This window comes from Euprymna scolopes, chromosome 12 (genome assembly GCF_053919585.1).
Source record: "Euprymna scolopes isolate OS-2025 chromosome 12, ASM5391958v1, whole genome shotgun sequence".
NCBI classification, from domain to species: Eukaryota; Metazoa; Mollusca; class Cephalopoda; order Sepiida; family Sepiolidae; genus Euprymna; species Euprymna scolopes.
The window spans coordinates 136,267,202-136,279,202 of record NC_136493.1 but is presented as its reverse complement, the minus strand read 5'-3'; the positions used below and the strand labels follow the sequence as shown (position 1 = coordinate 136,279,202).

General features: G+C 31.2%; 1 protein-coding gene across 41 annotated transcripts in view; it reads right to left on the bottom strand.

Moving 5' to 3' along the window:
* The window catches only part of LOC145291506 (uncharacterized), a 351,327-nt gene that overhangs the window by 206,128 nt on the left and 133,198 nt on the right, over positions 1 to 12,001 (bottom strand). For all 41 annotated transcript variants that reach the window (XM_080137468.1, XM_080137469.1, XM_080137432.1 and 38 more), the window contains 5 exons: positions 9,851 to 9,970; positions 3,830 to 3,949; positions 3,479 to 3,598; positions 1,975 to 2,094; positions 1,624 to 1,743 (listed from right to left, as the gene is read on the bottom strand). In XM_080137468.1, the coding sequence (XP_079993594.1) occupies positions 1,624 to 1,743; positions 1,975 to 2,094; positions 3,479 to 3,598; positions 3,830 to 3,949; positions 9,851 to 9,970 (600 nt within the window). The remainder of the gene's footprint in view (positions 1 to 1,623; positions 1,744 to 1,974; positions 2,095 to 3,478; positions 3,599 to 3,829; positions 3,950 to 9,850; positions 9,971 to 12,001) is intronic.

Below are 12,001 nucleotides of genomic sequence, written 5' to 3'. Positions count from 1 at the left end.
ATGCGATTTTCAGAGTCAATTTTGTTTTTTGAATGGCTGGAATACTTTTATTTGCTGATTGGTGGACAGCATTTTTGGTACCATGGAATCTACCGTAACGACGACATGTACAGCGACTTCTTCCGGAACCTTTGTCAAATTCTGTAACTATTCAGATCATTTCAAGCACGAATACTAACAAATAATTTACAAAATTAATATAGAATTTTATATATCTTTAATCAATAGACTTATCTTTAAAGTTTTATACGAATTCCATGATATTTTATATTGCATATGTAAAGGAAGAAAATGTGTAACAACTTGAAACATTTGTAGATTTTATAATAATCTATATATTAATTAGTAGAAAAATGTGAGCGTGAAAAGTGATATGGTTAAGATTAAACGTGGAAAAGTAAAGGGACAAGTTGTTAAAACTAGAAAAAAGATAAAGACAAGATATTAATGATATAATTTTAAATTGAATATTTTTTTATTCTTGATGTTGCAATATTTTAAGTTGTAAATTAATTATATTTTTTATTAAAATATCTTGTCTTTTTCTTTGCTTGTTTTAAAAATTAGTCCTTTTACTTTTCTAAATTTAATCTTAACCATATTACTTTTCATGCTTACATTTTTCTATGTAATCCATGATTTTTTCAGGCTTTGCTTTGAAATAATATTTTCTATCTGTTTCACTTGTTACTATTGTTATTATCAGCGTAAGTACAGCTGAGCGATATATCGAGACAGCGGTGAATTATTAACGACAGTTTTTTTAAATCTTTTTACGTCATCATCTCTGCCGTTCCCAGCCGGATTGAGGTAGCGTAATAGATTTGGTTGCTATGGTAACCAACAGCCGATCAGAAAAACTGCCCTTAAAAATTCTGAGAATTTTAGAACACAGTAATTTTATTATAACTTTTGTTTCAAGGTGACCTATGAACCGTAAAACTTGTTTTACATTTGGTCGCAAAATGAGTGATTGGTGAAGCTTTAAAGCAATTCTAAATGAGTAAAACAAACACGTAATAATATATTCAAACACGGTAGTATTTGAATATGATAGGCTGTATGTTATTTTGTGCGATTTTTTCTTTCGAGTGGCTGCCCTTTAATTGTTATGACCTATTTTTTTGTAATAATAATTTTACCAAAAATTCCTCATCTCATCAGTTTTGGTTTCGGTTTCGATTATAGCTATGGCATTCAAGTCATCTATTTTTTATAAATAATTTTACCAAAAATTCTTCATAGGTTTTAGCTTCGGTTTCGAATATATACATATATATATATATATATATATATATATATATATATATATATATGTGTGTGTGTGTGTGTGTATGTGTGTGTGTGTGTTCATAAGTTTTCTTTTTGGTTTCAGTTCAAGATGGTGCACTCAAGTCATACGAATATATGTTTTTATTTTTGTAATTACAAATTTATAATATATAAGAATCGATAGAAAATTGACTCTATAATAATATGTATGAAATCTGCATAAATTAAAATATTATATTTAAACATCTTTTACAGCCGGGCTACTCCGGGTTTCCCTGCTAGTAAAAACTAATTATTGATGATCTCTGTATACAATTCTTTATTGTAGATACTGAAAATTATTTTATTTACCTTTTAGTAGACAAGGTTTTTTGGTACAATCAGATCTTCCATTAGGACGACAGGTGCATTGATTGCAATTCTTCGAGAACTTTTGTCCAATATTGTACTTTCGCCCGTTATGCCAACATCCTGTGTATAATACAAATATAAAATTATAAAATTCATTTAAAATCGAATGAATTTCTTTATTTAATAATTTCTTTATTTTTTAGGTTTCATTATATATTATAATATATTTATGTGCTGTTTGAAGGGATCAAAATATTGGAAAACTACAAATTGAATAGTATCTTTTTATAGGATTCGGATTATCTGAGTCCGACTTTCGAAGATTAATTTAATCAGAATAACTGTATTTACCGTTTGTTGGACAGAATTTTGTAGTGCAAACGAATCTACGGAAAGCTGTGCATGTGCATCGGTTGCAATTGATCCACATTTTTTGTCTAATTCTGTAATTGATCCCGTTATACCAGCAACCTGAGTAAAGGGAAAAGTGAATAAAATTTAAAAAAAAGAAACAAACATATGAACTAGTGTTTTTGAGTGAGAAAAAGAGAAAAATCATAAAAAAGTGTTTTCATTGCTGTCTCAGTGACTACCTACACTCATTAACCATTCATTATCCTCGAGTGGCATTTAGGCCTTGATAAGTTGTGAAACTCATGTTAAACAATGTTACATCTATTTTTGCGTATATATTAATTTATGGTACCTCAGTATTTTTTTAACATTTATTTATAAATTTTTATTATTATTATTATTTTTTTACTCTTATTCACCTCAAACACATGAACATAAGGGGTTATTATTTGGGTTGAATGATGTTAAGATTGGACAGTAGAGTCCAACAACACATACCTAACAAAATCAGAAATGGGACCTACTTACCAACGGACATCCGGGTTTCTATGGCTGATTATTTACTTAAAAACGCATCTTGCGCTACAAATTTCAGCACGTATTCATTTTCCATTCAGAGTCATGGTTATTCAAACTTTCATTTGAAGATGTTGGAGACTATTCATGTTCAATTAAGGAGACATTCCCTTTGTCAACACAAAGAAATGTCTCTTAGGTTTCAATGTGATTAGTCTCAAGTACATTTCAGTATTGTACATTGATCAGAACAGCTTCATTTTTAATTGTTTTCGTCTTTATTCACCTCTTTAATAAATCATAATGCTACTTTTATAGTTTTCCTATTCTCTCTTTCTTCTTTAATAATAAATAAAATCCCTTATTTTAGCTCTTAAAGAGTAAGATCAAAACCGGTCAGTTGGCTCCTTTTTCTTTAGTAGTAAGACAATGGAGAGAATATTATTTAACAAGGTAAACAAAAGTCGTTCAAAAATAGGACGATTAATCAAAGTAGTACCATTGCTTATACAAAAGAACCGAACATAAAAGTTATTATTTTAAGAGTTTATTTATGGACAGTTTTTGTGAGTTCTGCGACAGTTTACGACAGTTTATAAACAGTTTTGAAATTGCGACAGTTAAAGACAGTTTTCAAGATTGGGGCAGCTAGAAGCTTGAAGGTCCCTCGGGAAAGATCGGAGAGATTGGTTAGAGTAAATCAAGCCGAGAAAAAAAAACACAAGGGACCAACGTGCTCAGACAGTTAGCGACACGCAAATAAAATAAAATATTTTTTGAAGTTTTAAAATTGATATTTTAGAATTCTAAGAAAATAATTTCTATCATAAGTTTATTGTTGTTCAAATTCAATTTGCATTTTTGAAGGATCAAAATGTCTAACAATCACAAATAAATCGCAATTTTTTTAATAAAGTAATGATTATCCTTGAGTACGATGTTCAGAATAAGCTTTATTTTAAATGTATGGAATAATTTTATTTACCGATTTGTGGACAGTATTTTTTAGTACAATAGAATCTACCGTAACGACTACATGTGCATCGATTGCAATTCTGCCAAATCCTTTGTCCAGTTGCGTACTTCTTCCCGTTATACCAACATGCTATGTATAAAAGAAAGATAAAAATTAAAAATACATTTAGAAATGAATACATTAGTGGTTTTCAAATTTGTTCATATTTAATTTTGTTTACGATAATTTGTGGCATTTTTACTTCATCTTTTGATGATAAAATTAGGCGAAAGTTAAGATGACATCGAATATTTTCACGACATTTATTATCTGTGCGATTTTCGGAGATAACTTCATTCTAAACAAAATAATTTTACTTACTGTTTGGCGGGCAGAATCTTTGAGTACAAATAGATCTACCATTAAAGCGGCAGCTGCATCGATTACACCTCTTCCAGAAGTTTTGCCCAATTCCATAATTTATCCCGTTATACCAACAACCTACGTCGAAGCAAGAAAAAAATTAAGCAGTACATTTAAAATTTCATGAATTATTTTTTAATATACTCATTTCTTATTTCATTGTTTCTTTCATGTTTACATTTGCTTTTTTAAAAGATGAATGTACAGAAAAACTAAAAAAAAACAATCGTGCATTTTAATAAAATAGTGCTTAGCCCTAGGTACAATTTCAGGAATTAATTTACTTTCTTGCTAATAGTCTTAATAATGATAAACACTTATGTATTATTACGATATTGAATCCGATGACTTTTACGGTAAAATCCTGTAAGCATCTTATCTATCATCTTTAAACAATAATATATATATATATATATATATATATATATATATATATATATATATATATCATGTTTAAAGATAGATAAGATGCTTACAGTATTTAATTATTATAGCAAAAAAAATAATTATGAAAGCCCCTTTAAGAAAATAGTTTCTTATCGTTGAGCACTTTCAGCTGAATTAAGTCGGTTAATTTAGCTCTTATGCATAGATCATCGTATAACGATTAGATCACTGTCTGACTGACGTAAAGAACATTTAAAATTAAAATGTTTAAATTCGACATTATTTCACGCAATTAATGGTAACCGAATGGATACGGTCTTTGCTAATCGAGCCGTGTTGCCGAGTTGAAATCGTTCGACTGGTGTTAATCGTGACACCCTGCACTGAAGATTCCCGAAAGCATGAAACACTAGTGTCTGTGGGTATTTAATTATTATAGTAAAAAAAAATACTTATATATATATAATCACCCACCATCAATTATAAAACAGATTCCTAACTCGATCGTAAGTAGACTCAGTAATAACTCAAGCGATTAAAATGCATTTAACAGGTCAACCAATATCTATGAAACAGCCCTAAAAATAGTGGATACAAAAATATCGATATCAAATATAAGCAACAAAACACCAATAACTATAATAAAATTAAAAATAGAAGTAAAAGAACTATAATTTGGTATACAGCCCCATACAATCAAATGTTAAAAACTTGGCAAAAAATTTCTAGATCTTATTGAAAAACACTTTCCCGCACCAACCCCTTACACAAAATTTTCAATAAAAATACCTTAAAGTTATCCTACAGCTGTTGCGAAAATTTAGAGATGATAATTAAAGCACATAATAACAAAATATTAAATAAAGACAATGTAAACAACAACAAAATAAACAATAAAAAAGTAGACACCATGACAAAAATAAAACTAACACTAGCAGAAATAATAATAATAATAATAATAATAATAATAATAATAATAATAATAATAATAATAATAATAATAATAATAATAATAATAAACCACCCTCGGACAAGAACAACCATACTAGAAATAAAAATACTAATAACGAACTAAATAAATGCAACTGTAGGCACCTCACATTTTTCCCACTTAAAAATAAATGTCTAACCAAAAGAGTAGTTTACCAGGCCACAATATTTGCGAAAGAAAACCCGAATAACAAGAAATATTACGTAGGTATGACTTCCTTAGATTTCAAAACTCGATATTATGACCACAAGAATACATTCAACAATAAAAAAAACACCGTATGAAAACAACGCTAGCAAATAAATACTGGGAACTCAAGGAAAGCGGACATTCGCCGGTAGTCGAATAGAAAATAATAAGACAAGCTACCACGTGTAGAGACCTAGACGACCCATGTAGATTATGCCTTCATGAAAAATTTGCTATCATGTACTTTAAAGAATCCCAACATCTATTAAACTGTAGAAGGGAAATAGCGAACAACTGTGTCCACAAGATAACATTTACGCTAGGATAGTTTTAAAACTAGCAAAAGCAATAGAAAATAAACAAATAAATAAATTAAATAAACATGAATATACATAAACGATCACACATATATGTATGTATATATATATGTGTATGTATGTATATATGTGCATATATGTATGTACGTATATATATTTATATATAAACTAACATAAAAAAACTAACCTAGATTGAAAACAGGTAAAGAAACTAGATATCCAGGCAAAATAGAGCACACACAAAGGAACAGGTCAACCAGAGTTCAAATAGACCTTTGTCCGATAAATGCATGTTCATTGGCTGATAGGAAGGGCGCGGTGGATCCTAGAAAGCTGATTAGCTAACTAAAATCTCAATAGAAGGTGCGTATATAAAAATGACAGACAACCACAAAATTCGCGCATAAGCCTGAAGAGTCCTAGAGTGGATAAATATTCAGTGTAGCTTAATCGCCATATACCCACTACCACTAATACAGAAAGGTATTGAACTGGCTGAAAAAATTCCAATAGACAAACTAAGAACCCCAAAAAACACAACAAAGAACAAATTTTAGCATACGTCTCTACACATAACACAAACAACCCAGAACTATTCACACAGATAACAAAAAACCTTATCCTCCTTAACCAGAACGACAAACTAAACAACATACTTAAAACAACAAAAATAATAACCCGACAGCATGCAACAAATCCTACATAGGCGCCACCAAAAATTTCAACAATAGAGTGGCCTTACATAAGAGCAACATCAAAATTGCAGATAACAGACACCTCTATGTTTCAAAACACGTACACACATGCAGTGAAAACAGCTTCAAAATAATGCCAATCTTCCAAGCAGACAATTATTTTATTTCCTGTGCAACAGGAAAAAAATTTCATCACCAGATTCACTCCTGAACTAAACAGAGCTTAATATCAACACACAAAAACATGAAAGCAAGGTACACTCGCATGAACGCCCATACACATATACATATACACAGCCACACATAAATCAGAACCGACATATTAAAACACACACGCGCGCGCATACAACCACACACAGACATAACACCCCTATCTCTAATACAACACACTGAACAATACCAACCCTACTTAACCTCGAAACCAACAACACTAGGAAACACCTAGAACCATAGTATAATATCTGTTCCAACACCTCGCTCCCTTCTCAGTTAGTGGAAGAGAACCCCCTCATGACTGAGACAACTATCATCCCTTCTATCATCCTCCTCCCATACCTATACCCACTCCAAATGGCCCCCCCTCTGGGGAACAAAATCTTCCCCACACTAGGAACCGATCCTGGGTCTGGCCATACCCACATGGGGAGACAAATAAATAGAAAAATTAAAAAATACCCTATACATATTTTTAAATGCACCCTTCTATCTAAACAAACATAATATAAAGAACACCCGAAAAGACTGAAACGAAAAATCACAATACTGAAATCCAAGAATCCAAAAAATAAATATCAAAATAGAATGAAAGCACCCCACGCTTATTTCAGAAGAGCTGGTCCCCCCCACCTCACACATACACATTAGTTACGACCTTGTATCACAATCACCTTCCTAGGGAAGCAAATAATCTCATAATACTATAAAACAGTACACACATTCTCAAACCAATAAAAGAAAACACACACACACCCTACACTAAAGGAAAAGAGAAAAAAAAACACAAGCAGAAAGAGAGAGTGAGAGAGAGAAACACCACACAAGAGTGACTACAGACGAGGTCAGCGGCCCCTCCCCGCCCCGACAAGCCCAATAAAAGAGTAATAAAAATTGAACATGCGAATGAATAATAGACACTTTCACGCCTCCACCCCTTGGAAACACTTCAAATGAACTACGAAAATGCCATTTTTACAACTCCAACACATTTGAAAATAATTTCTGACGAGGACGCTTCACAGAACGTCTGAAACGCGTAAAAACGATTTCAGTGATTTAAAAACATTATTACAATGATCCAAACATAATTCTCAACGAAAAACCAAGACACGGAATAATAAAATAATGTTAAAAAATACACATTGTCGGTGACTACCCCCTTATTCATATATATATTTATATATATATATATATATATATATATATATATATATATATATATATATTGTATTTTGTGTACAGAAAGTTGTTAGATGAGACAAGTCATTTGTACCGTTGGTTTCAAACCTGATAATAGGAAACTATTCAAGTCCTCCCATCAAACTCTCTTCAACCGATACTAATCTGCTGTGTTTGTGTTTTCACTGCATGAGTATGTGATGAGCATTGTATATCAGTTTAGATGCCAGTGCAATGCTGGTTATGTTGGGCGAACATCCTTGCACCTTTTGACTCGTATAAACCAGCATGTTCCATCGAAGATCAGACTAGGGAGGATGGGGTTCGGTGGTCTCCCTCCTTCTGCAGCCTTGGACTCTGCTATTGGCCAGCATTTGTTGACAACCCGTGCTGTGCCGATAGATATAAAATAGATTGGTTCGAGGTGCTACATAGAGCGGACTCCAAAAACCATTTAAAGATTTTGGAGGCCGTCTCTATCGCGGTGCGTCAACCTTCTTTGTGCCGGCAAAAGGAAACATCAAACGCATTGTTTCTCTTTGTATTGTAGAGTTTGATATTTTATAGAGTTTTTATTTAATAATGTGATGTACTTATCTGGGTACTTAAACGAGTTTTCTACTATGCTAAAAATTTCTGAGGAGATGATTAAGCATCGAAAACTCATGGGTTAACGAAATAGATTTATTACATTGTATTCTTTGTTTTCAAATAATAAAAATTCTGTATTTGAAGATTAATATTTTCAAATCATAAAATTTAAATGTTTAAATGCATAAATTTATATATATAAATTTCCAGGTTGGTGTCTGGAGTGGAATTAATTCACAGGGAGAGATGTACACCGAGTTTTAGTTTAGATATGCATCTAGGAGACGGTAACTCTGATGACATCGGCAGCAAGACGTTGGATGACCATGGGGAAGAATGAATCTAGCAGATCAACGGCTCTACGTTATTCGACTGCAGCTATGCGGATGATATAATGACAACGGATAGGTGCAAACAGGCGAGTTAGACGCCAATGTGCTGGGGAAGGTAATGGCAACCCACCCCATGTATTCTGCCAAGTTTTAATCATGTGATGTCTTCAGAGGAATCGGACCAACGATGGACCAAAGTCTATGGCGAATACTAACCATGATTTTATCTACGGTATGAACATATCACGATACAAGATAGATAGATAGATAGATAGATAGATAGATAGATAGTTAGATAGATAGATAGATAGATACTCATATTATATTAATCCTGCTTTTAGTTTTATGATAATACTAGCTGTATATACCCGGCTTTGCCCGGTCGAAAAATATAGCCGGGCGGAGGATTTAAGCGCATACTATTTAATATACACCGAATATCCTAACTTGTTACGAAAAGTTATCATTGTTGGATTTAGGGAAGGATAAAATATACATCTTTGTCCATGAAAATCAAACGCGAACTAACTTTTATAACTTAAAGGGGAAATAACTCGCATAGCTTAAATAAATAAAAAAAATATTTCGGTTGTAAACGCAATTGTTGTCAGTTATTTATGATTGGAAATAAATTTAATATAAATTAAAAAATAAATTAAATGAATCAACTTTAAGTAATATTTCCAAATAGAACAATGCAAAACGATTCAATTACAACAAATAATTAATCACTATTATTAAAATAGATTGTTGTTGATTTAATACGCATGTGAGATTGCTCATTGAATGTGGACGCCTTATATTATACTGTAATAACAAGAGTATAAGTCCGTATTCAGTATGAAAATCAATTTCTGAAACAGTGTAGCTTTTGTACATGTTAATTAAATTGTAAACAGACAAACAAACAGGCAGGAATATGACTTTATTATAATAGATTATAAAATGTTAAATTCATTTTTAGAGAGAGAAAAATATAGAAAACTCGAAAATGAATCCTTGAATTTAATAAGGTTTTATGATTTTTCTCTGAATGGTTTTCGGATTTAGTTTTATTTTCAATAGAGAATAATTGTATTTACCGTTTGGTGGACAGAATCTGTTCGTACAACGGAATCTACCGTTACGACGACAAGTGCATTGATTGCAATTCCTCCAGAACTTTTGTCCAATTTTATACTTCATCCCTTTATACCAGCATACTGTGTTGAAAAAATACGATAAAATTTAAAACACACAAAATAATTTTATACATCTTCATTTATTAATAAATTTTTAGAATAATTTCATGATATTTGGATTTGAAATTTATTGAAAACACTAAAATAAATCGTAGATTTTAAAAAGACACTGATTATCGCTGAGTACAATGTTCGGAATTCGTTTTACTCTTAACGCAGAGACTCATTTTATTTATCATTTAGTTAACTGAATTTGTTACTACGACCGAATTTTCCGTTTCGACGGCAATTGAATCGATTGTAATTCTTCCAATAAATTTTTGATTTGTTAATTTTCACGTATTTTTAGTTTTGATCATAATTCCATGATATACTAGCTAAAAGCTCGGCGTTGCCCGGTCGTACAATACGCTTAAACATGATATTTTTATTTATGCAGATTGCGCATGCAGTATTATAGAATCAACCTTCTGTTGATTATTATATATTACGAGGAATAATTTTCCCATATTGACTAATTCGCAAAAAAATTAAAAAATAATAATGATAATATCGTTCATCAAATTCTCTCTGTGTTTACATAATCCTGTTAGCTGAAATTTGGACTTAACGACGAATGTCCTAGAAACGTCACTTTTGATTAATATTTAGTTTTAAAATATGCAAACGAAGAAATGATTTGCGCCGATTTTATATGGTATCTCTTCTTTTATCGTAAACTGAACTCATTAATAAGAAAAAATCAAAATAAAACGACGAGGTACATCCGGGCATGAACAGGGAATCATTCGATCTGAAGTCGAATACTCTACCATTGAGCTATATATCTAAATGATAATAAATCTGTTGTTTTTTTTTTTTTAGAAAAAATGATTTGCTAACATTCCCTTGGCCAGTGTAACGTAAAATATTCCCCTGTAGAACTTATTTTTTATCTATAAGAGAGAAAAGCTACTTTTAAGGTCGGGTTTTTTTATTTTCGATACTTATCGGATGAATTTCTGTACAAATATATACTTAAGAACAGAGCCAGACATATGAATTAGCTTTTTGTGAAATTTGCAAAAGATAGGCTCAGCCGTTTCGGAACCTATGAGAAAGGAACCTATACACACACAAAGTGAATTTCATATAATAGATAGATAAATAGATAGATGGATTAATAAAAAGATAGATAGATAGATAGATAGATAGATAGATAGATAGATAGATAGATAGGTTAATTTGCTGTTTTAGAGGATCAAAATATGTAGAAGCTTGAAATTTGATCTTTAATTTTGAAATGACACCAATTTTTTTCTAGGTGATTTTTTTTTCAAAATTATCTATACTAATAGCAGGCTGCCCGGTATATCCCGGTCATAAAATACGCTTAAATATATTTTGATTAATGCATATTTCGTATTTATTATTGGACCCAATATATAGTAATGATTTAAAACGTTAAAAAAAATAAAATAAGTCGTGCGTCACCACCGAGAATCAACACCAGAATGTTTAGCTTACGATTTACTTTTTTCTTTGGCGTTAATGCCTAAACAATTAAGACATGTTTACTGGAAAGTTAAAAACTAAAACATGTACCAATAGCTATTAACTTACGCTTGCATATTTGTAATGCCGTCGTCTACCTTCGCCTGGCAAATTCCATTTTTTTTTTTAATTTTCACACTTTTTCACCGATTTTCCCCGGCTAAACCCTAAATTTTATCAAATTTTACCCTATATATCAAGTTTCGTGTCTGAAAACCAGAAACTTACGGAAGACTTTAGTAAGCAATTTTTTAAACAAATATATATATACATATACATAAAGATATATAGAAACAGGTTTGTGTTTACTATAACCTTTTTGCGCAAATATTACGCAAGTATAAATCATGTAAAAGCTATATTATAATACGGTAGCGTGTGTTATTTATTTTGTGTGTCACGCTTACGTCCGAGTGACTGTCGTTTAATTGTTATGACAATCCATTTCTTGTAATAACTACTTTTACCTAAAATTCTACATAAGTTTCGGTTTTGGTTTTGATTTCGATTACAGCTGAA